General features: G+C 38.2%; 2 protein-coding genes across 2 annotated transcripts in view; one reads left to right on the top strand and one right to left on the bottom strand.

Moving 5' to 3' along the window:
* si:ch211-225h24.2 (testis development-related protein) lies at positions 1 to 22,381 on the top strand. Its single transcript, XM_034700014.1, has 4 exons — positions 1 to 447; positions 8,394 to 8,450; positions 18,470 to 18,585; positions 20,883 to 22,381. Exons 1-4 carry the CDS (start codon positions 361 to 363, stop codon positions 21,322 to 21,324), a joined length of 702 nt encoding a protein of 233 aa, XP_034555905.1. The 5' UTR covers positions 1 to 360; the 3' UTR covers positions 21,325 to 22,381.
* Positions 22,382 to 23,266: 885 nt separating this feature from the next.
* fbxo25 (F-box protein 25) overlaps positions 23,267 to 26,625 on the bottom strand; it is a 21,609-nt gene continuing 18,250 nt past the window's right edge. The window contains exon 10 of the mRNA XM_034700257.1: positions 23,267 to 24,192. Within this exon, the coding sequence (XP_034556148.1) occupies positions 24,103 to 24,192 (90 nt within the window). The 3' untranslated portion in view covers positions 23,267 to 24,102. The remainder of the gene's footprint in view (positions 24,193 to 26,625) is intronic.

Genomic DNA, 26,625 nt, shown 5'->3' with positions numbered 1-26,625 from the left:
CCTCCTCCTGCCATGGCAACTTCAAGAACCCGGAGCAGAAGAGGAGGGGGTGTGTGGGTGGAGCTGTAGTTTGAGGTCCAGGTGGTCGAGTCAGAGAGAGGATCGCATCAAACACTAGGAAGAAGTGAGCGTCATTAGAAAAAACAACACAGCTCCTGGTACCTGTGTGTGAATGAATAATCTGTTCCTAGAGAAAGCCTCCGGTACCTGCCGCTTCGGTGGTGCGTCACACAAAAAGGGACAAGACGGGAGCGCGCAGTCTTCAAGGTTTAACTTTGCGCCTTTTGTTTTTTTAACCAAAGAAGGAAACTTTCTCAGACAAGAGCAAGACGGCGGCTTGTTCCAGCGACAAGTGGAGCTATGTTCAAGAAAAGCAAGAGTAAAGTGCTGGTGGATTATGCGTCAGAGGAGGACGACATGTCCTGGCACTACCATCACTCCTACAAGGTAAGGAGACGGATTGATAGAGAAGTCAGTCTCTTATTTACCTTCAGTGAAAGTAAATGATGTGAGTTTTAAAAGAGCAGGAGCTAAGATGGTGCGCAGCTCTCTCAAAATGAAGCTTATGTTGCGGTTGTTAAATCCACCGCAGGGAACAAGTGTATCAATAACAGAGACATTGAGATTTTAGAGTTTTACCCTTTTGATGAATAAAAAACACCTGAAAATGAAAGAAAACAATCAATGTTTGTATAAAACTAGTTATAGCTTGTCAAAATTGTCACAAAACCTGGTTTTATACGATTTTAAATCACTTACATATTTTTTTTGTTGCTGAAAAAAATGATCTATTAAAGCTTTAAACTTCCCCAGAACTACCTTATACTGTCAAATTGAGGATATGATGAAGATAGAGGAGGAGGAGGAAAAGGAGGAGGGGTAGACATAATAAAAAAAAGTCATGTCAGCTGTGGAGGAGACTGGGGTCAAAGCAGAGATAACTCCATATCTGAGCTGGAGAACAGAACTCATGTCTTTCCAAAAACATGTTTTAAAAAAAAAAGAAAAAGCTATCGGATACTATTAAATATTAAAATATAATTAGAACAAACCTGTAAGTTTGCTGCTGTAACTTAAATCTTAGAGCACTTCAAAATGAACATGAATTAATTTGTGCAAAACAGGATTATTTACCCCTTCTTGTATCCCAAAAGCTGTACCCCTAAAGTTTCCACTGACAGCACCTGTTTGCCAAGAAGGAACAGCAACAATTGTCTTGATTTGTTATTGGAATATGATAGAACACTCAAAACAAACACACACAGATGCACACACTCCTTTATTTACACATTCAGGTGATACTGAGGCCACGTGTGAGGTCTAAGAGTCTCTGTATCATCTGTACCAGCTTCTGGAAGCAGCTGGACTCTGTCAAGGTGTTTTGGGGGGGAAACAAAAAGTGAGAATCCAAGATAAGAAACATAACACATACACTTGTACACACACACACACACACACACACACACACACACACACACACACACGAGAAAAGGTTACAGGCATCCAGCAGTCTGAGAAATAGCAAGCTGACATGTTTATTTCTCCAATTCTCTATGTGGTAAAGTTCTCCTCTTCAGTGTTGACTGGTGAAAACTACCAAAAAACACGACACAGAAAAACATCTGGCAATTCTAATTTCTTTGCTATGATTCTCATTTACAGTAAGAACAATAAATCTCTGAAGCTAGACTCTTCTTTTTTAAGTCATGGAGTCCAAAGTCAGGCTGTCATCATGCTTTGGTCTTCTAGCTAACTGTGTGTGTGATAAAACATTAAAAACAAACATTTTAAACAAAATCAGCTCCTATACAAAGTGCAATAAACATTACAAAGTGCCTGGAGCCTGACTACAGCTTCACAAAATATACAGCAGACAAACGAAACGTTGAAACTGTTTGATACAGAAAGGGAAAAAACTACATTTATGTGCAGTGTATCAACGGTCTTTGGCGCCCTCAGTGCACCCACAAACAGGTTTCACTTTGTGAATGTTTCACATTGTAGGCCGATGGGTAAATCAGCCAACACCATTTCCCAACGTTTTTCATCTGTTGTTATTACAATGTCTGAATCTATGACCCGGTAGCAGGGTTTTATTATTTTGTCTTAACATCCACCCTGGGAACCAGCGTATGTGGTCCTAAACCTGCGTCAGCCTCAGTTTGTGACTCTCTTTCTAGTCGTCACCAGAACTGCTCAGTGGATACAAACGGATCTGAGATCAGAGCAGAAAAGTCTCCTCAGAATTCCTGGGAAACTCACCAGGGAGGTCTCCTTCAGTTGCCTTGGCAATAAAGTACATCCAAGGGGTCAGGGGTCAGATCATAAAATGTTGTAAACGCAGAGAAGAGAGGCAGAGACAGGCCAGCAGTGATACAGGATGAGACATGGATCAGAAGTTATGATAACACAGAGTGAACATGAAGACTTTTCCTTCCTCCTTATTCTAAGAAACACAACATCTACACAACCCTGTCCACCTCACACAGCAGAGATCACAGATTATCTGGAGCATCTTTGCTTGCAGTCATGTAGCATGAATCCCTTTTTCAGCCTCTCTCAGGAGATCCTGATGGCATGACAGATGATTAAAATACAGTCTGACTGAATTAAACAAACCATAAACAACCTTAAAGTCTTTGTTTTATTAGTTTTTGGTGCCATGTGTTTGTGACAATTTTGTTTTTGTTTTCATTATTTTGTAGTTTAATGCTACTCATCGTTTATTTGCTCAGATACTTAGTTTATTTTTCATTTTCATTCTTGATTTTTATAATTGGCTGCTATTGCATCTTTGTTTTATGGATAATGTGTGACTTTAGATAATTGTTTTTCTTGTTTTTGTTTGTTGTGTGGACCCCAGGAAGACTAGCAACCACAATGTGGAAGCTAATGGGGATCCTAATAAATAAAGAAATAAAGAAAAGCTCCATTAAGGGAAATGTAAGCAGAAAGTCAGAGTTGATAAGATGAAAATAGGGATCACAGATCTCATTATCCACTCAGCCTACTATTTTGCCGGAAAAATTAATGAGTTGTCCAATGAAAGCTGATTTATATTGCTATCTGACTACACTAAAGAAGAGCAACACAGCTTCATATTTGTTTATTCATTTAATTATCTCCAAAAAAGTAAGAGTAAGTGTTGTTTATTTCAATAAAACAGGATAAAGGGGGGTGATTGCCCCTCACCTGGTGCCCTAATGTCTGACAAAATGCCCCACAAGTGCCCTCTTGGTTGATTTTGTGGTAGATTAAATGTTATATAATGCCCTCACTGGTGCCCTTTCATTTAGAATCAGATGAAAAAATGCCCTCATAGGAGTGTTTCCAGTGGATAAAATGTAATAACATGCCCTCAGGTGCCTTTCAAAGGGATAAAACCTGATAAAGTGCTCCATTGGTAATTTAATATCACACCAGAATGCGAGGTATTAAGTGTGAGATACTCAAGATTTCTTGGAGGAGGACCCCAGCTCTTCTTTTATTTTGTGGAGTTGATGGTTCTCACTAGAATACATTTATAGATTTAAAACAAATCCTTTTGTTTGTCCAAGGGATAAAGTGGAGCCCTGGAATATAAATCTCCCTACCTCATGGTCAGGAGTCATTATCATGGTGCGCCAACACTGATTGTGATGCTTGAGAAATGGAGCCCATATGTCTGCTCTTTTAACCCTGAGCCTTGTCTGCTTCTGTTTTACATGCAAAGTCCTGTTTTTTTTCTTTTTTAAACTTCTTTTATTAGACTCAGCCAACACAACACAAGACAACAATACAGCCATTAGACTCAGAGGCAGATCTCATGCACAATTTCATTAAAATATAAAAAAAAATCCAGTTCAAAAGAGAAAAGTAAAAGAAAAAGAATAAATAAAAACATACAAAACAATTGAATTAATCAAAATAAACACAACAGTTGAATAAATCAATACAAATAATTAAAAAACAATAATAATTAAAATAAAATAAAAGTAATACAAATAGATACAATACATTTTAAAGAAAAATACATCAATACAATAATTAGATAATATAATAATAATTTATATCACAAATCAGTCAATTAGAAAGTCATCTGAAAAGCATTGAAGCAACAGGTGCCCCCATTGTCTAGAATACATGAATTTTTAACAGTAATCTCGCAGTGAGAGGTGATGTTTTCTTGATGAGAGGTTGTCCTTTGCCCTTTCTGCACCTTTGTTTACATTTTATGAGAGAACAGATGATTTACATGTTGAGCCAGGCAAATGAATCCAAACTACAGAGTTACCAATAAAGACAGACTCAGACAAAGACAGCACGCAGACAGAAGGACACAGACTAGTTTAAAGGGATAAAACATCCATCTACTCAAAGAGGGACAGAGTAAAACACAGGATTTGAAGTTAATATCTGCCCCCCTCCTCTACAGTGCTACGGGGTGACTACAGCACAGGCCCACGGCAGCTTTTACTCCCACCACTCACTCTCTATTGAAGTTCAACAGACTGTAAGAGACAGCTGTGAGCTCGCAGGAGGTGCGTGTGTCTGTTTGTCTATGGCTTAAAGCGCTAACACACCTGAATACTTCAATAACAACACTGTAATCCTGCCGCCTGGGCACTCTTTGTGAAGTGGGATCACAAGAGTACAGATCAGGTCTGAACAAAAACTTCAGATAACCTCACATCTAAATCATTCGAAATTAAGAGAAGAAAGGTGAAATTGAGCAGATCCTTTGTTTGAAAAGGAAAGGGTTAAATTTCAGAGTTTTGTATATAAAGTTCAACCCAAATCCTTATACTGTTAGGAAAATGCAATGATTTACGGCTCTGTTTGTTGTGTTTCATATGAAGAATAAGGTTGTTGACACTTATATGGAACTGTGTCCATCAATGCCTTTTCTTGCAATGTCAGCACCTATTTTATACAAAACTGGCATCAGCTTCAATACTTCAATTTCTGGGTCACCGCCATACTTGTCAATGTCACTACTCAGTCACCAACCAATCAAAACAAGAAGGTCATGGGAGCTGCCAGTGCAAAAAAAACCCCAAACTGTCTAGAATGGACACAGGCCCTAAAACTGCAGCTGGGCCACAGTTAGCTTAGCTTGGCACAAAGACTGGAAACAGCTAGCCCATCTCTTTCCTTTTGATTCCAGGAAGTCAATGCTACTCTTGAAAAACAAAAATGTAATATTTTCACATCATCTTATTAGATATAGGGTGTAAATAGTAAGATATGGCACATATGTTTGAGATAGACTGCCATGTAGGATATTGCAAACTGAAATCCATCTAATTTGGGGTACTTATTTTATCACACACCCCATGTATCGAGGCATGTCCTTGAGTGCAACAGCTCAGGTTTGATTCTGGTTTGAGGCCCTTTACCCCATACCATTCCCCACTCTCTCCCCCCAGCAACTGTCCTGTCCCTAAAAAGAGACATAAAAGCAAAAAAGAAACAACGAAGCTAGCTAATTCAGACCATCTATATCAGGGGTTCCCAAAGTGCGGGACGGGACCCCCTGGAGGGATGCGAGACACAAATAAGGGGTCGTGAGATGTCTTCCAGAATGTTTTTTTTTTTAAGTTATCTAAAAATTATTATTATTATTATTTATTTTACTTTATTTACCTGGTTTTCTTATGTTTTCATTTTTGTTTGTACTTTTAATTATGACTATTCCTTTTATTATCATTATTATGTTTACATTTTTGGTATTTATTTATTTTTCTTCTCTTTGTTGGTTTTGTATTACTTATACATAATTTGTTAACTTGCTGTGAACAAAAAAATACTGAAAACATGCAAAAAAAACCTTTAAGTTATCTAAAAATAGTAAATTTTACCCATTATAGAAAAAATATAGACAAAAATAGTAATACAACTTGAAATAAAACCTTGAAAATGGAAAATTTAATGAGTTTTCTGCCTTTTTTTGTTGCCAGATGACTCCTAAGTTTAGGGTTAGTGATCAGTAAATTATCAAGAGCATCAGTAGCAGTAGGTTAATTCATAAAGGCACAGGAAACACAGCCACATGCTCATATAGGTAGGGTCATTTTCTGCAGACCAGCGAAATAAAGCCACATTAAATCAGTTTGAGGGACAGCGGGTTGTGAGTCTTTGGCACCTATATTTTGGGGGTCTCGGGCCGAAAAGTTTGGGAACTATATGATATATTCAAAGGTAGAATAGGGCTAACTACCCTGAAATAACACTGCTGAGTTGGAGTGACAAAAGGGTTTTCTCCTTTTCAATTTAGCAGACATATCTGTAATTTTTTATGAGCCATACTAACTTTTTCACTGTGTAATTTGTATTATGCTAAGCTAACAATTTAGCTTTATGTTTAGCTTACAAACTAGACAATCAGTTGTAAAAATGTTCTTTTCTAGCTCTCATTATCTCATCATCTTTATTCTTTTTTTTTTTCAAAGAAAACACTGTGCTAGGATTTACACACTTACATTTTACACTCTTACACACACACATTGAGGCTCAGTCAGAGAGAAAGGGAGACTGACGAGGAAAAGAATGGACCCCTGAGGTGTGAAAACAAAACTCTTGCTTTCTCCCCTGAATGTCTCCCTCCCCTCTGTCTCTCTTTTCATAATGCTTTTACGCTCAAACAGTAGTCAGTAATCATACGTGTGAGTGTGTCTCTTCTTTGAACAGCTCGGGTGGTGAAGACCCAGCAGACTTTGCTCAGACATGTTCTACCACTGTTTCTCCTCCTCTCTCTCTCTCTCTCTCTCTCTCTCTCTCTCTCTCTCTCTCTCTCTCTCTCTCTCTCTCTCTCTCCCTTGGATGTAAGATGTTCTTATAGCTTTGATAATTTTACAGTAAATCTAGCTCCACTTCTGTAGTCTCAGTTCTGTCTCTGATATTTGAGCTTTCATTTCATGGATACAGTGTGAGAAAAAGTTTCAAGGCATGGGGCTTTGAAAGGCCTTACCTCTTCTTTGTTCAGAGAGTTTATCAGGACAAGACTTGTCTTGAGCCTTTAATGTTTTGTTTTTCATTCTCAAGGTGAGTCTTCAAGGGAGTTAATTTGTCGACATAATTATAGATTAAACTTTTTCTCCCCCCTTTTTTTAAAGTTTTAAAGTTAACCGTTAGGCGAAGACCAAGCCCGTCCATGCCCTATTGTCATCTCATTTATAACAAAACTAAGGGCAGCCGTATTATAAAGAACTGTAACATAGTACAGTCCATGCAAATACTTTTCAAGGCATAACTAGTTATTGTGCAGACTGTTGCTCACAATCTGCCTGCATCTGTCTGTATCATCAATGATTTAGACTTTTATTACTGTATTTGAAGCCCTTAGAAAAGTGCTTTGCATATACTAATAGGTAAAATGGCAATAACTCTGCACTTTGTCACATATAAACACTGATATTTGGGTTTTGTGTTGGTTTTTATATTGCCAACAATTTCTACTTCTGGTGTGTTTTTTCAAAGAAGCCTTTTACTGGTTTCTAACATAAAAACATTCATGTGTTTGCAAAGTTCTTTGAATTGTGTATTGTATCCATCCATCCATTCATCCATCCATCCATCCATCTATCCATCCATCCATCCATCCATCTATCCATCCATCCATCCATCCATCCATCCATCCATCCATCCATCCATCCATCCATCCATCCATCCATCCATCCATCCATCATTCCATCAGCCCTCATTCCATCCATTTATCCATCCTTTCGTTTATCATTCCATCTATCCATCTATCCATCCTTCCTTCCATCCATCATTCCATCTATCCATCCATTCATTATTCCATCCATCAATCATTCCATCTATCCATCCATTCATTATTCCATCCATCCATCCATCAATCATTTCATCTATCCATCCATTCATTATACCATCCATCAGTCATTCCATCTATCCATCAATTCATTATCCCATCTAGCCATCGTTTCATCTATCCATTCATTCATTATACCATCCATCCATCATTCCATCTATCCAACAATTTATTATCCCATCCATCCATCATTTCATCATTTCATCATTTCATCATTTCATAATTTCATCCATCCATCCATCCATCCATCCATCCATCCATCCATCCATCCATCCATCCATCCATCCATCCATCCATCCATCCATCCATCCATCCATCCATCCATCCATCCATCCATCCATCCATCCACCCATCCTTAAAAGGTTTCCCTTTTACAGGAAGGTATGCACACACTTCACTTACACACACACACTCACATCCCATTTCCAAAGTGTGGGTGGTGTGTGTGTGTGTGTGTGTGTGTGTGTGTGTGTGTGTGTGTGTGTGTGTGTGTGTGTGTGTGTGTGTGTGTGTGTGTGTTTGTGTTTGCGTTGTGTTTGGTATTTGTTTTAACACACTGCTGCTGTATGTGTTTGTGTCTCAGGACAAAGACATAGAAGGAGAGGAAGAGGAGGAGGAAGCTGTGACTGCAGTATCCAAGGTAAACAACACTACCTGACAGCTATTTGGATGTAACACAGACACAAACACACCATTCGTACTGCTTTGAGTCTGTTCTTATGCTCTTATCTTTCATACATTATCTGTATGCTCACATTATCCCACCCTTATGACATCGCACTAATGGTTGTGTAACCCTAAAGAAATCCATTATGTGTCTCTTGAACTGTCTGTAGCCTTTAACTAACCTCAATGCTCCTGATTCACTAACATATGTAGTGTTTCTCAGCTGAGGTGGAGCAGGAGGGTCAGAGGACTGCAGTGTTTATCTGTAAACACACCAAGCCTCAGCTGTCAACTCTTTATCTTTCAACCTTATCACTGGAAAACTGTCTTGTTTGTTGTTGTGGTGCACACAAGCATGTTCTCATACTGTCATCCTTATCCTGCATCGCACTGTTGGAGACAGTGGGACGGGTTCATTTAGTTTAGATAAAACTGGTATGTGGTTTTGACACTTGGCTCTTGGCTCTCATACTAAATTTCTCTGACAATATCTTTTCAACTATTAATGAATACATTGCACACAGACACACACCTATGACCCTGTGACAATGACAAGAAACAAGGCCTTTATATTCTTACAGGTATCCAAAAATCGCATTAAGTTAAACTTCATCAAATTTGAAGAAAAACAGAAATCAAAACATACAAATGCTATCCCTCAAAGTGTCATAACTTCACAGTTCAACTTTGACACACTTTACTCAGTATTGTTGTGTTTACCAAGTTGCGTTGTGTAGTAAGGTATCTTCACAGACATTTTTGGGAACAGCTTGTTATTCATCCTTGGGACTACGGATGAAATTTAGCATCTTTGCGAAGTCAGGTGCATTTACACCGTGTTCCAAATTATTATGAAAGTTGTATTTTTGTGAATATTTTAAAAACTATGTTAACAGTCGTTTTCAAATTTGTCAAGAAGTCAGAAAGCGAATATATTCCTTCAAATATGTGGTTGAAATTATGCTTTTCAAAGTACGTTCAAAGTATCGCCTCATGAACTGGCCTGCCTGCTCACCTGATCTCAACCGACTGAGAACTTGTGGTCAATAATAAAGGAGATAATTTACAGTAATGGCAAGAAATACAGCTCAAAAGATCATCTTTGGAAAGCCATACAAGGTACAGCACACAGTCAGCAGAGAAGTCATCAGAAACCTCACTAAATCAGTTTACCAGTGACCTCTGACCCTCACTGAAAGAAAAGGAGGTTATATTGGACATTAGAGAAACACTTTAGATTTGAAATGTTTCAAAGACATTAACAGTTTTATTTTGTACACAAATGTAAAGAAAACTGTTGTTTTTGTTGAAGTTTGAATACAGCTGTAGTAAATATTATTATTTTCAATCAATAGAACATTAAAAATGGTGCCTAGTTTTTAATTTTCACAAGTTATATTCTCTTATCACCAACTTGCATAATAATTTGGCACGCTCATTTCTGCAGATTCTGAATTTATTTAAAAATACAGCTGAAAAGCATCATTTAAACAACATAGTTTTTAAAATGTTAAGAAAAATGCAACTTGCATAATGATTTGGAACATGGTGTACATTGATTATCAATGCATTAATGTTGATTAATGTGCATTGTCCCAACTCTATAAATGAATAAATTAAATAAAAAAATTAAAACATCTCAATATGGTATTAAAAATCAAAACAAGCGATAGAATTAATATCAGAATATCTTCATATTGTTGACTAGCTTGGTGGCTGTTGGCTTCTTCCCATGGCTCCAAACTGGTACACAAAACATGCATATTTTTTTTGATGTGCACATCTGTTAAAGTAAAATAATATCATACCTCTATAGTCAAATACTTCATGGTAGATAATCTCCTACTTTGATCCTCTGCAAACTGTTATTTATGGCATTAAGTTATAGCTCCGGATTCTGCTGTGGACAGTGCCACATGTGATTCAATTTACACATCAGTTAAAATCTGGATTAGCTGCAACTTTAATGAAGTTTAAAAAGTGCCAGCTTATTCAGTTGTTTTTGTTGTGACTACTTTAAGTTATGTAAAAAAATAATTATTTCATACAAATTTAGCAATGGATTTATGAATGAGTTCTGCAACTTAATCCAGGATTTGGTCAACAAACCGATAAATGACCTTTGATTGTTTCCAACCCAGAACAGATGATGAGATAAGATCCAAGGTTTGCATAAGAAAGTAGGATGCAAGTCATAGTGAGGTATTGTGCGTGAGTGAGATTATGCGCTGTGTCCTTGTTCGTGAAAGATATGCAACATCTCCTGATCTGTACTGACAACAAGTCTTTACTCAGAGGTGTGGTTGAGTCTGAACTCCTCTGAACGCCTAAAGCTTGAGTGTAAACCTCAAACAGTCACGGAGCATTGTCTCTGAACTCTGGCTGCCTTCCTCTCGTATGTAAAGCCCCTTTAGGTGACTCAGTTCACAGGACGTATTTTACAACCTGTCCTGTTTGTGAGGATAAGAGTGGCTGGGCTGGAGAGGGGAAGGAAACGCAGCATTCTTTCAAGGAGCCGGGCCTTTTGGACGGGAACAATCACTGTGGAAGAAAAACAAGGCTGGAAATAGCCACAGACTGCTCTTACACTGTGAAAGGCTACAATTCTTCCAGTACTGTTTTTCTATGCTCATATTAGGACAGAAGTACAGATGGAGGGATTACCTTTCAGTGTAAAAGGCTAATTTTACCTCTAGATTAGTGGACTATTGTCCAACAGTGCTGTGAAGCCTTTTTTCTAACACTGCATCCACTGAATTCTGCATACTGAAGCAATTTTTACAGTCAGATTAGATTTATTTTAAATGTTTCTGGTAGGGCTGTTGCAATATACCGATATTGATGATAACTGTCTTTTTTTAAGTTACAAGGACAGCTGAAGAGAGAGGAATTATTGAGAGTAGAGAGTGGGCGAAGACATGCAGCAAATGGTCGAGGCTGGGATTTGAACCCGCGACCACTGCAACCGGGACTATAGCCTCAGTATTTGGGGCGAACGCTTAGTTTAGATGACAAAACTGCGTTGCTAGCTGGAAGTCCTGGCTTACTCGTGTCTCTCTGTTGCATCCAGAGCAATCATCCACTCGTGAGCCGTTGTATGTTGTAAAAACTTCCATCAGTATCACAAATACAAAAATGTAGCAGATAATGCAGGTTTCAGTGATAATAAACAAAACTCTAACAGACACGGTAAAAAAACGTACAACTCCAAACCAGTCTAGCTTCAACTGACTCCTCCCACTGTCTGTGCCACACACAAACCTATATTACGTTTTTTCTCAGTCGCTTTGGTACATTTCTCAGATCAGAATTGAAATTCTTAAAACTACTTGTTCAATCTTCACATCATTGCGTCATTTGTGCACATCAAAAAAGCAGTTTCTCATTTCTTTGAACAAGTTGCATATGCTTTGGTACATCCATGCAAATGATTATCTACAATTCTCTGCTGTTTCCTACATTATCAAGTGCTTGTGTCATGTTGATCAAAATGTATTATAATGGGTCTCTGTTGAATAGTCTCACCCTCCACAACATTTAGGCATTAGTTCATCGCATATGCGTGTTCCTGATGAGATAAGAGCCACAATACACTAAGGTGTAACTTACAATTTACAGTAACTGTCATCAAATCTTTAGCCATAGTTTACATCAGAACGTCCCTCCAGAGTACACTGTTATATTGAAAACATAACTAAGCAATGTGACTGTCTTATCTGTACACAATGACACAAGGAGTTGTCACTCTGATGACACTGACATGTTCATTGACACAGATATTTACTTTTGAGAGATGAACTAAAGATTTTGAGCAAGATACTGGTTTTTGCAGGTAATCCATGGTGTTTTGCTATTTGTCCGAATTGTTTTGATAAATGCACTTACTGTTTTGCAAATGTCGAGGATGACTCCAGAAATATACCAAAGAGACTGAGGAAAACTGCAAAGAGACAGTGTCTTCTCACCAAAAAACAAACAAAAATAGTGTGTTAAACAACCAAACCTAATTATATTTTTCTACATTCTTTACCACAACAATTTCTTGATTATACTAACGATGAATAAATCTATAAACAGTCTCTAATAACCGGAAACATTGCTTTGCCCCATACACTTAGACTTATACTGGGCTAAAAATAAGCATACTAATTGGATGACAGTAGTGGTTCTATACGCTGGTTGCCATTCACCATAAAACAGATGGGCAATGAAGGAGGAGCAGCAGCAGAAGAAGACTCCAGCTGGCTAGCTAGCTTTTTACGCATTGTGTGTCTACTACTGAGACGATTTTACATGCTTTTATCTCCTCACGCCTGGACTACTGTAACAGTCTTTTCAGCTGCCCGCACGACGAGTCACTTGATCGTCTTCAAACTGTACAGAACTCAGCTGCCAGGGTTTTAACCAGAACCAAAAAATTCAACCACATCTCTCCGGGTTTAGCTTCCTTGCACGGGCTCCCTGTATGTTTTAGAATTGATTTTAAGATTTTACTGATTACTTTTAAAGCTTACTCCGAGCTATCTAGCAGACCTTTTAATACCCTTCGAGCCGACACATGCACTGAGATCCTCGGGCAGAGGTTTACCGTGTATTCCTAACACAAAAATGAAAACGAAAGGGTCCTCTGGAACCATCTGCCCGAGGAGATCAGGTCTGCTGAGTCAGTGAGCTCTTTTAAATCCTTTCTTAAAACATACTTTTATCGCAGAGCCTTCCCGATTTTATCTGAATTTTATTTGACCTTATTTTATTTTAAACTGTCTGAAGAAATGTATATTAAAATAATTGTATTCCTTTAGAGTTCTTTTAGGGGAATTTTATGTCTTTTAAAATAGGTTTTATTTCTTTATCTTGACTTGTGTGTTTTTATGATCTGCCTGTTTTATTTTGCTGCACATGTAAAGCACTCTGTAACCTGGTTTTTGAAAAGTGCTCTACAAATAAAATTATTATAATTATTACTGCAGCACAAACCACGTCAGAGGAGATGACAGATGAAAGCGAAATACTCTACCTGCACCCAAACTACATTTCCTTTCCTTTTTAGGAGTTTCTTGGGATCCTCTTCCCAGCTCTTCTGCCCCTGCACCAGTTGTTGATTTGATTTAGTTGGCATATTGATGGCCGGTGCAGGGCCTCTTGGATCTTTTGTTTATCAGTTGATCTGGTTACCTTGTCATCATTCATCAGAGTACTTCTTCTTTCTTGTACATTTTTGTACTATTATGGTTACAGACTCTCTCTTCACCTCCCTATGCTTGTATTTAGGGTATTTTGCAAAATAAGAGATGAACAATAGAGTTGAAGATTAATTTTAAATGAAGTTTTATTTAAATATTCAGATAATGTCGTTTGGTCACGACAATCGGGGGGTGAAAATCAGATATCCTGACAGCCCTAGTTTCTCAACTACTGAAACAACACATCACCCACATAGCAGATAGGTCTGGGCCAGATCTGGCATCAAGCCGGCACTGCTGGCTGACTGCTGGCATGGCAAGTGGTATGTCAACCAGTTGTGGGCCAGGTCTGGCATAATGACATTGTATATATGATGGCATGCAGTATCTGGCCCGATTGTGGCTTGGTTTATGTGGCCCAGATCTGTACAAGCGGCATCAAGGTTGAGCTTGTGATTAAGCTGGCCCATGTGTGGGCCGTCTCTGGCAAACTATATCTGGGCCACTTAAGGGCCGTCATTCTTTGCGGTATGTTGGCCAAGTCTAAGTGTATTGTAGGCCAGACCAATTTTGCTATGTGGGCAGATATTCACGAGTGAATTAGTCAAGCAGCAAATTAATTGACTGTCTCTTTTGATTGTCAATAAATGTCACAGGCTACAAGCAGCAGCTAATTAGCCTAGCTTAGCTTGGAAAAAAACGTGAGTCTCTCTACACATTTTCCACAGCAAAGATTCATAGTGAGTGATATGTTTGATTATAGAATGAGACATCCCATATAGCAAAATTGGTCTGGCCCAGTTCTGGCCCACAATACACTTTGACCACATCTCTCCGGGTTTAGCTTCCTTGCACTGGCTCCCTGAATGTTTTAGAGTTGATTTTAAGATTTTACTGATTACTTTTAAAGCTCTACATGGACTTACTCCGAGCTATCTAGCAGACCTTTTAATACCGCAGCAGCAGCAGCAGCAGCAGAGAGGTGGATAAGAGGGGCTAATTTTATAGACAAAAGATATATTAGTTTAAAAGAAGAGTACGTGCAGAGTGCTCAATACCTAAAGCTAAGTGTTAAATAAGAACTCCTCAAGCAATGACCTGGTTTCTGTGTTAAATTTGTCGGGTAACAACATTAATTAATATTTCCAAACTCAAATGCTGCTTTAATCTCCCCGTTTACGTCTGGGGGGTACAAATGGAAGAATTTGGTTCAATAAAAGCTCTATTGTTCTGCCAGGCATAGAGCTGCAGGTAAAGCTCCCTCACACAGCAGGTCTCTGTGAGCTGCTTGGTTTACCTACTTTTTGGCGGTAGAGATTATCGACCACTGAGCTGCTTTGGATCTAGAGGCCCTTGAGGTCAAAGCTGAGGAGAATGGTGAATAGGCAGGCCTCTGTATTTGCACACATGCATGCAAAGATACAGCTGGAATTTAGTACACACACACACACACACACACACACACACACACACACACACACACACACACACACACACACACACACACACACACACACACACACACACACACACACACACACACACACACACATGTATACACTCAATCTGCTGTGGCATCTCTGGTTTCTGCTCCACAAATCTGATCCACCCTTTACACTTGACGGCACATAAGAAACATTAAGCAGAGAGAGGGGGAGACGGAGAGAGTGGAGACAGGGTGGTGGTGAAATAGCTGAGAATAGTTTTTAAAATATTTGGGTGATAATAAACTCCATGAAACTGGCAGTGTTGTGCCCTCAGGCAAGTTCAGGATGTGAGGCAAGGGGAGAAGGGTTTAGATTTTTCTTTTATCAGCAGCAGTGACTGTCTCCTCAGGAGATACCAAAGATAGGCTGAGTTTACAAATCCATCAGAAGTAGTCACATAGTTTGAATGTAAGAAGAGGTCATGTGAGGGACCTTGTGTGTCCACGTGTGTGTTACATAAAGGACCAGCTCCTTTGTTGAAGTGATCTGAACTCTAAGATTCTGAAGCGTAATCTCAGACTTGGTGACAGATCTTATTATACGTGTTCCTGTTTGGTTTGAAAGACGACAGCTTTCATGTTTAAGTTGTTTGCTTGTTGTCGCTGCTTTCACATCCTCTGATCTCGACCAGGAGAGATGAAACGTAGCCTATGTGTTGGTGTTCTGTGTGCATGCTGTGCTCTGAATTGAGCACATCCTGCTCAGGTAAAATATAGAAACAAAAGAAGCAGTTAACACGGGGCAACAAGGTCAGATACATTCATCAAATAAGTTCTGAGAATGTTTTGATAACGGTACAGCAAAGGCAAGCACGGATGTGGTAGGAGTAAACGGTATGACCCTGGCAATTGACATTGGGAATTCTTCCCAGGCACGGAGGGAAATTGAGCCAAAAGTTGGTTCCTTAATCATTGCAGAGGGCGGTATCAATCTGTGTAAAGGCAGGGAGGAATTCTGAGTGTGAGGGAGTTTCAGAGGGAGTGGAGGGTTTTCTACAGGAATGTGCCATATCTTACTGCCAAGGCATGAAGGCAATGCCTCTCAGGATCTCACTCTTACATTTATCTGAAACGTTGAATCTGTGGGTTTGAGGTTTTTCTCAGCAAGAATTACAAAGAAGAGTCATTGGTATGTTGGCTTTTGTGGGCTGGATAGGAAATCAAACTTCACGTCTATGCGGTAAAAATGTTGCTACGCTTGCAAATGGTTAGCTTAACTTTGCACAAAGACTAGACAGAGCAGAACAAACTTGCTAAGTTCTATCCAGAAATGAAAACAGCACCATGAGAAAAATAACTTAATATATGTCACCAAGGTTTTTCTACAAACTGAAAAAACACAAAGTGCGGGCTTTGGTTGACCGGGCTAAGCTAGCTATTTCAACTCTGTGTACAGCTAGGCTAACCAGTCAGTGTTAATTGTAAGAAGTCATTTATAGCGTCAAACCCCTCACTATGTAGGCCACCGTACTAGCAAAGAGCCAATATAAGCTAATTTAAGAGTTAGCAATGAAATAAGGATTCGCTGTATTTATTTTTTGGTTGCTGTGTTTTGTTGGAGATGCGGTGTTTCAGATAGCTTGGGATACAAGTTTTTTTTTTTAACAGCTAACTTGCAGAACTTTATTAGCTATGGGTGTTCATTTTTTGTAGTTATCTTGTAATGCTTTTTTTTAGCTGGGTGTAGCCTTTTAAACTATCTTGGGATACACTCTATGCCCTACTAGCTGTTCCATGGTCTAGACTAAAAACTAAAGGCGACAGGGCCTTTGCTGTCAGAGCCCCCTGACTGTGGAACAGCCTGCCAGAGGAAATCAGACTTGCAGAGTCAGTCCCTAATTTTATTTCACTACTCAAGACACGTCTTTATAGTAAAGCTTTTATTTTGTGAATTTATTTTAATTTTTAACGTTTTTACCTCTGCTTTTACTGTCAGTTTGCTTTTATTGCTTCTCTGCTTTTAATCTCTGTTTGCTTTTATTTATTGTATGCAGCTAAGTTTAATGATTGATAGTCCCTGTCTGATGCAAATGTGTACAGCACTGTTTAATGTTGCCCTGTTTTGTCTGCTTGTGTCTTCCTTAACATTTCCTTATTGCTGCTTCCTGATTGTCTGGCTCCATGTATTTTATGTCCATGGCCACTTTCTCAGAGACTGTCATATCATGTCCTTATGTAGCTTTTAGTCATTTTAATCGTGTGGTGCTATTCGTCCTTTTCTTTTCTTTTTTCCTTATTTTCTTTTTCTTTCTGTTTGTTGTTTGTGTTTTGGTTTCTCCTCTCCCTTCTTATTTTTATTTTATTTTACTTTGTTTTTGTTTAATCTTGATCTTTTTAGGGAGCCTTTTTGACATCTGGCAAGGGACTAAGGGTGTAAACTAGCCGTTTGGCTAGCTCTGGCATATTTACAGAAGTGTTAATTAATATGCATGGTCCTTTTAAATGAAAAATAGAATAAGTAAATATTGCCTCTCTCCTTCTATTGTCAGCTTTTATTTTTTTGGTGAAGCACTTTATACTTGTATTAAAGTGCAATACAAATAAAAGTATTATTATTATTATTATTATACTTTTTAAATGATGCTAATTTCTTTTAGCTAACTTGCAGAACTTTTTTTTTTTTTTTTTTACTAACTTGTCTTTTTTTCTTCTATATCTAAGTGTAGTTCTTTAGCTAGCTTGTGGGGAAGGTGATATATTTTTCCTGAAATATTTGATAGCTCTCCTGAGCCACAAACTATGCCAGATTTCTGCCAACTGCTTATCAAACTTTAAACATTGAGTTTGCAAAATTTAACCATTTTGATTACTGATATTATAGTTTCACCCTGTTTCACCCTGTTTCTTGTAATTCCAGTAGATGTGCTGAGCTAATATAAGCAGCTACTAGCTTTGTGTAAACCACACACGCATGAAAGTGGTATCAGTTTTATTGTTTTACTATCTGCACACAGTTTACCCATTTCAAATTATTTCTGTGAGGACGATTATGCAGCTGAAAAGCCCGTTTCTTCACGCCATTGTGAATGTGGTTACTTTTTAACTGCAATAAAAGAGAGAAGAGATAAAGATTAAAACATGAATTTGTAAGTGATTGCAGTTTCAGAACAGCATGCGTCATTAGTTCAAAGCCTGTGAAGCTCAAAATATCTTAAAATGCTAAGTTCCCGTGAAGTCGACATCATAAAACCAGGTTCCTCAAGGAAAAGCAAGAATCAAAATATGAATCGGAGATAACTAGCTGGCATTCATCAGATGCTACATTATGATTTGGCTCTGCAATCCAAAATAAAAAGCTCTTTTGTCTGCTGGTTTTTCTGTCAGGAGGCCAAGGTGAAGAAGATCATGTCAAAGAAGGAGAGGAGGGAGAAGAAGATGTTTTCCTCCAAAGATGACGAGCACTTCTTGTTGACTGGGGTGAATGTGGCCGACCGCAGAGGGTAGGATTACTCAATAAAATATGTTTGTCCATATACTCAGTGTTTTTACATCCAGAGCATGTGCGGAAGATTATCTCCATCACATGTTGGTGGTGTTATATTTTAAACCCTCTTTCAGAACATAGAGTTCTCACAGTTTGTCCTGGTGGAAGTGACCATCTCAACCAGAAACTAACTCTATATATTTCAAGAGTGAAGGCATAAATAACGTTTCAGATTCCTCCAAATAAGTCCTTTTTAAGATGTTTTTTGGAAGTCATTGGGTAAGCACATGTGGAGAACGGGGTCAAATGCTGGGCTAGCAGACAGGGCCAACTCTACCATGTAACTTAGCTAATCGAAAAGAGAGTCTGGCCAAAACACTAAAGAGCCGATGTATTTCAGGTTTGGGAGTCAAAATATGGAGATATGATGAGTTTCAAAAAAGCATTATATAGATTAATTAATGATTACAATATATACAATGAATAAGAATGAGGGAGTATAATGTAGAAAAAATCTGCTTTTATTCCTTTCTTTTTTGTACTGCTGATTAGGGATGCACGATATTATCGGCATGTTATCGGTATCATACGATTTTAGCTTAAAAATGAACTATTGGACATCAGCCATCACGCTGATCTCCACCGATGTAATTAACCGATAAAATAATGGGCTGCTTCACACATGTTGGGCTCATGTTTGAAGTTAAAGTTGAATTTAAGCAGCAGTCTGTAAGGTACATGTAGCTGACTAATTTATGCACATTTCCTGTCAAAGAGTAAACCATTTTATTTAATTTGGGTTTAATTGCTGTACAGTGTCACTTTTCACATGTTCCCTGTGAACAGAGGTTAGGTTTACTTACTATGTCAAATGTGAAATTGACCAAATTTGCCCTGGTTGTGTTTATTGTCAGGATTGTCTCAGGGAGAGCATCATCCAAGTTTTAAGAAGGATGTATCTGTTTGTATGAATTTAGTTTGAAAGCAATTGTGATAAAAAAATATGCAGTTTTAAGTATTAAGTATTTTTCTTATTTTGCACAAGAAATGAATATTACATAACAAATGTGATAAGAGTATCACCATAATACTGTACAACAATTCCAATACAGAACAGAATTGATGATCTCTGCAATTAGGAGTGCGGAAAAAAATATTGTTATCGGTAATCGGCTAAATTCGTTATAAAATATCGGCATATCGGATATCGGCAAAAAACCCAATATCATTCATCCCTACTGCTGATGTTTTGGGTAACATTTTGGATTCATTTAAAATGAATGAATGAATTGAATGAATATTAATTCATACATTCATTCAAAAGGCTACATTTTAAAATATTCATCTACACTGAGTTGATGTCATGTGGTGCTAAATTCTAACACATTTTTTTCATTTTTTTCATACTTTTCCACAAAAAAGTAATGTTCAAATTATGTGTTAATCCTCCTGTTATGTTCATTTCTCTGGAACAGCAATAATGTTCCTGGGTCAATTTGACCTGGGGCATATTCAATTATCAAAAAGTGTCAGAACCCCAAAAAATCCCAATCCACATTTTTCATAATCTAATCTAATAACTCCATTACTAACCATTTAAATCAAGATTTAGTCAATTGGTGTTCTTTAATCCTCACAGATCATGGTTCAATGAGGATAACTCACTCATTTTCATGAAAATTAATGTTAAAACTTTTTAAATGTACATTGGAAAGCCCTAAATATAAATACAATAGTTTAACATGACATAGATTTTTGTTTATTTTATTTTATATTTTGATTTAGATTTTTTTTTTATGAGGTGATTTTGGTAACACGAGTCACGATGACCCTCTGTCACATGCTGCCCAGATTTTTTTGCTACATTTAGCTGGTTTGGAAGGCATATACTGCCTAAAATAGACTTTAAAAAGGGTCAATTTGACCCGCAACATAACAGGAGGGTTAAAATAGTGGCGCCACCATCAATTGAATGTGCCCACTTCATTCCTGGTTGATATTATTATAATGGGGACTTACTCAGTGTGGAAAAAATGTTTATGTTCTTCACATTCTTGTGTATATGTTTATGTGAGGGGCAGATCCTCATTGGTCCGTAGGGAAGTAGAACACGCATGAAGAGGAAAACCTAAATTAATCACTCCTCTGAGACACACAACCGGGAATTCCTATACAGTCGCTTTCTGTACGGGGAAAGTTCCAGTCTGCAGAGTGACAATATAGCGAGCACACCCAGTCTGTTCTATTCATAGTGAAGAGGTGATTTGTTAACCCCTTCTTTTTCTCTCCTTGTTTTTCTTTTTCTGCTCTCAGATCTCACAAGAAAACCAAGGACGATGAGAAGGAGAAGGAAAAGAAGGACAAACCAGAGAAGGGCCACTGTTTCTGGGAGAGCGTTACGATGACCATGAGGCAGATCTCCCCTGCCAAAAAACTAGAGAAGATGGAGGGCTGGGAGCCGCCTCAGCTGGTCAGCCCACCTGAGACTGTGACTGAAGAAACCCAAAATGACAATAGCGAGAAGGCAGACCTGCCGGTGTCCGTCTCTGACTCTTTAAACTTCCCATTAGAAATAGCTTCGTGGGGGGGACAGGGTCAGGAAGAGGACTCGTCCCGTTACGCTAACCTGACAGACTCCAAGGATCCAGCAGCTTCGGCGATCACGTGGACAGCCCGCGCCAAAGTCAAGCTGGCCGGCATCAGCAGGATGAGCAGAGGGATTGTGTCAGAGGGTGCGTGGGAGGGGTTCAAGTAGTAGAGATTTGACCTTTGATGCCCTGTTCTTCCTTACCTTATGAACATCAACAAAGAGGATGAAAACATGAACTTTATATCTGGGTGTTTCTGCAGTTGAAACCAGTGCTGGAGAGGCTGAAGTTAAGCCCTTACCAAGACACATGAAGATTGTCTTTTATTATTTGTCCCAAGTCCTTGAAGGCAGCATTTGTCTGTTTTATTGACAGGCTTTTTGACACTTTTACATCACTGACTTAAAGCCTTAAACTGCTGTGTCATTTTAAGTGTGATATCCACTGGCCCTGCATTGAAATATTTAATATTGCCAATGAATGAGGAGTGAGATTGTGGTGTAATTATTATTCTAAAGTAAGTGTGCAAACCAGCTACTGAAGACGTCATGTCGGGTTTTTACTTCCCTCCTGTCAATGCAGTCACAGAATCTGCTCTGAAGCCTTAACTGATACTACTTTAACGGGCTCCCCACAACTGATGCAAACTTCTTGGAGTCTGATTGTCAGCATGTATACGTATACGAGTGAAAAAATCTCCAATGTTTCTGAAGAAAAGAAGTGACTCCACACCTGTGAAGTGCCTTATATCAGTAGAATGACATCATGTGTTTGACTTGTATATTTGAAACAGACCAAATCATACTCTGAGCTCAGACTTGCTGTTCTCATCACAGTCTATGCTGGTGCAGGTGGGTCAACCCTCCTGCACCCAGCATGCAGACACCTCCTGGTTTCCAGTTACAAACCAGTCGTTATCAGCATCACCAGCACAAACAGAAGACAAAGTGTTTACCTGCTACATTCAAAAACACTGGTCAGTTCTTAAATGCTGTTTGCATAGCTGTTTATTTTACTTGCAATGTAATTTCATTTCTATGATTATATGAGTTTATTTTGAGTGAATGAGAAACTGTTAGTCTCTGCTTTACCGTCTTTGTTCATGTCTGCTAACTGAATTTGTTTGAAACCGCAGTCTGCCTCACTGCAGACAGCAGTGTACACAGATGCACGTCAACTTCCAGGGACACATTATCTCAAGTTAAATAAAGATTTGGTCTTAAAGTCTGATTCTTTTTTCAACACCCGACCTGATGTAAATATAAGCCTCAATTAATGTAACTTTTCTTTCACAGAGCAAATGATTTAAATCACTAGGGGTTTAATGCTAGACCACACAGTCAGGTTTATAGAATAGTTTTTGTAATTTCCCCCCAAAATTGAAATTGGTGAACAAATCTATTTAATTTTCAAAGTTATAAAAAATCTAGTTAAGAACTGCAGCCAAAGAGCAACAATATTAGGTACAAAACTTTGTTCCTGTGTTTCAAGATATTCAGGTATCTTGCAGTTGTTTGTGGACAGACATTTGCATCAAAATCTAAAAAAGTAAACCAACATTTTTATCAAATTTAACCCGTTTCTCTGGAACAGCAATAATGTTCCTGGGTCAATTTGACCCAGGGCATATTCAATTATCCAAAAGTGTCAGAACCCAAAAAATCCCAATACACATTTTTTGAAATCTAATGTTTAACTCCATAACAAACCATTTAAAATCAAGATTTGGTCCATTGGTGTTCTTTTATTCTCAGCTCATGGTTCAATGAGGATAACTCACTCCTTTTTCATGAAAATTAATGTTAAAACGTTTTTTTTATGTACATCGGAAAGCCCTAAATATAAATACAATAAGTTAACATTACGTTGATTTCATATATGTATTTTACATTTAAATTATTTTTTAGTTTTAATGAAGTGATGTTGATAAATTACACCTCTTCTGTCACATGCTGCACAGATTTTTATGCTGCATTTAGCTGGTTTGGAAGGCATATATTGCCTAAAATGGACTTTAAAAAGGGTCAATTTGACCCATGACATGACAGGAGAGTTATGAAAGACTTTCCAATGAAAATAAATCCTGCAATGCATAAACAAAGACAGAAACAGGTTTTTAGAAATATTTAATTTTTGTATAACTAGTTAATGTCCCATAAAAGTCACAATAGTACCATCAAGAGTATTGGGACAGCAAGGAATATTACAAAAGTTGGAGGAAGGATACAAAACTTTTTTTCCCCTTTTACATTTCTACTTTTTTTTCCTTTCACTTGATATTTCTGACAAAATTTGACTATAAAAACTTGTTTGACTTAAGGGGTTTTACACCTCTATCTTAATGTCCATATTTCTGATGTACACGGAGCACAACAAGAATACACAAAGGACAACATACATCATGTAAACAGGGACTCGAACAGGACATGCAGTCAGTTATTGCAGGAAAATACCACCAAAACAAAACAGAGCAGAATAGTTGTAACCCCATAAATAAGCCATTAATATGCGTCATCTTATCCATCCAGACTGACATGTTTTACCTTTTGTCTGTAAAAAAAACTCAAACATTACATAATATCACTTTTCTACCATAAACATTCTATAACAGCTTTACATATAAATCCTTTCACATATTCATATCACATTTACATATTTGTTCTTTCCTCTGTCAGGAAAAAAACTTTTTTTACTGCAAGGAAACAAGCAGGAAAACATAAAAGTTGCTTTTATATTTAAACCAATATCAACATTTGTAAAATGAACAAACACGTAAGGTAAACCTTCGAAAACATTTGTGCGTGAAGAATTGAAGACATAAAAAGTCATCTCTTATATTTCAAGCCCTTTGTATTTGGGTAAAAACGACATCAGAGTCTCGTACGCACTCTCAGAGTCGGGAGTGAGGGGTAAACGGACACGCTTTGCTTGGAGAGAGACGAGGTTCAGAACTTGAAGAGGTCAATAAAGTGCTGTGGAGAGATGGGCATGAGGCAGCTGTCTGGGTCGATGGCTGTGCATGGATGGCCACAGTCCTGGAACACAGTAGACATCACACAGTTAGAGAAAGATGATTAGTAAAGCTGAGGAGCAGGTCTGTATACAGTGGGTCGATGGAGGACTTCAGTGCTGGTTGCATCAGCTGTTAGTTTCAAATTGGAGAAGTGATGTTTAAGATTTTTGAGTTACTGAATTAAATGGATCCCAAAAGTCCAAATCTCACTTCGATCCATGTGAACAACTATTTTATCCCTCCAACATCAATAAAACTCTTGGTCACTATTATTACTTAAATTTAACAACAACTCTAACAACTCTTTGTGAACGGAGTGTCAAAACTTATTGCAGATTTGAACTCAGTCAGTAACTTGAACTTGTAACAGAACTTAGTATTTCTAACCAAGCACCTTAAGTTTATGGAAGAGTAATGCATATACATTTAAAAAAAAAAGTGCTGTGCGTCTGACTCCATTTAAAAGTCATACTCTGGCTTTTACATCGCCAGACGTGCAGTTTTGCTGAGATGGAGGGAAGCTGCCCACAATCAGTGGCTGAGGGACATCATGTCCTGCTTAAACCTTGAAAAGATCCGCCATTCAGTCACTGGCTGCAGTAGAAAAATGTTTATTCAAATGTGGGGACCCTTTTACGGAGCACTTTCAGCAACTTCAGTCAATTTAAGAAGCACCCTCCTTCTCTGTCTTTGTCTTTGACCTTACAATCTTCATCTCGATAATATTTTTTAGTTTTGTTTTACATTCTTTTATTCTATGTATTCCCACCTAAATATTGTTTTCTCTAGTACCTTCCTTCAAAACAACTCAACAAACTACAATACATCCAGAACTCTGCTGCCCGCCTGCTCACCCACACCCGCTCCCGTGACCATATCACCCCTGTCCTCCAAAACCTCCACTGGCTCCCTCTCAAACAGCGCATACATTTCAAAATCCTCCTTCTCACCCACAAAGCCCTCCATAATCAGGCCCCCTCTTACCTCACCAACCTGCTCCATCACCACACCCCCTCCCGTAACCTCCGATCCTCCAACGCCTACCTCCTCTCCCTACCACCTTACACCAAGCACCGAACCTTGGGGGACAGAGCTTTCTCTGTCGCCGCCCCCACCCTCTGGAACGCCTTACCACTTAACATTCGAAACTGCCCCAACCTGTCCACCTTCAAATCACTCACCAAAACCCACCTGTTTAGAATTGCGTTTAACGTATGATTGCTTTTAAATGTATTTTATTCATGTTTTTATTATTCTGTTGTTTTATATGATGTTTTTATCCTTTGTGCAGCATCTTTGAGTTTTCAGAAAAGCGCTTTATAAATAAAATGTATTATTATTATTATTATTACCACTGTAATCCCTTAAAAATGACCGACAACCTGACTTCCAGCACTAGAAGGCTGTTTACTCCAGGACTGTTCTACTAAATGTTTGCACTATGGAGCCCCTATACGGACATTGGGACTGTTGGGTTATGTGGGAAGGGTTTTGTGTTAGAACCAGCTGATCTCATGGTGCAGCTTTCTGTGTACATTTTGTAAATTTGTTTATGTGTGAAAATCAATAAAAAATTATTGAGAAAAAAAAAAAAAAAAGCTCTGTTTTTCTGAATTAACCACATACTGCTACCGTAACATCCCAACAGCACCTCAAGGCAACACAAGGAAGTAAACACGCCCTGGTTGTTCAATTAAATCCAGTTTGAATTTGCCTTGCGTTGAAGACATTAGGAAATACTGAAGTCTTTAAGTAACATAGATGGTATAGTCAACTTTTTGCACCTTAGGACTTTGCAGTTGTTAAGACCAAACCAAACTTCTCGGCCTGTGACCCCCAAAATATAGGTGCCAAAGACTTGCGATCACCCTGCCCCTTGAAGTGACTTAATGTGGCTTCATTTAGCTGGCCTGCAGAAAATTTGCCTACCTATATGAGCATGTGACTGTGTTTCCTGTGCCTTTATGAATTAATCTACTGCTACTGATGCTTTTGATTATTAACAGGTCACTAACCCTAAATTTTGGAGTCATCTGGCAAAAAGAAAGGCAGAAAACTGATTACATTTTCTATTTTCAAGGTTTTATTTCAAGTTTAGATACTATTTTTGTCAATGTTTTTTACTATAGCCTAATTGGTAAAACTTATTATTTTTAGATAAGTAATGCAAAACCAACCAAGAGAAGAAAATACAAACATAATAATGATAATAAAGGAATAGGCTAATTATAAATAAAAGTACATACAAAAAGGAAGATAAACATAAGAAAACAAGGTAAATAAATTAAATAAATATTAATAATACATATTTTTAGATAACTTAAAAAAAAAACATTCTGGAAGACATCTCACGACCCCCAAGGGTGTCCCGACCCACACTTTGTGAAGCCCTGCCGTAGACGTAAGGTCCGTTATGATCTGCTGGACGTTGCAGCATTTCTCCAGGATCAGCTGA

The sequence above is a fragment of the Notolabrus celidotus genome, chromosome 13, assembly GCF_009762535.1.
Source record: "Notolabrus celidotus isolate fNotCel1 chromosome 13, fNotCel1.pri, whole genome shotgun sequence".
Lineage (NCBI taxonomy): Eukaryota > Metazoa > Chordata > Actinopteri > Labriformes > Labridae > Notolabrus > Notolabrus celidotus.
Note: the sequence above shows the minus strand (reverse complement) of the source record. Positions and strands in the feature narration are given on the sequence as shown.

Coding starts and splice junctions, on each gene's coding strand:
- si:ch211-225h24.2 (XM_034700014.1), top strand. CDS start 361: ATGTTCAAGAAAAGCAAGAGTAAAGTGCTGGTGGATTATGCGTCAGAG. Junction 448..8,393: donor ACTACCATCACTCCTACAAG/GTAAGGAGACGG, acceptor TTTGTGTCTCAG/GACAAAGACATAGAAGGAGA. Junction 18,586..20,882: donor AATGTGGCCGACCGCAGAGG/GTAGGATTACTC, acceptor TTCTGCTCTCAG/ATCTCACAAGAAAACCAAGG.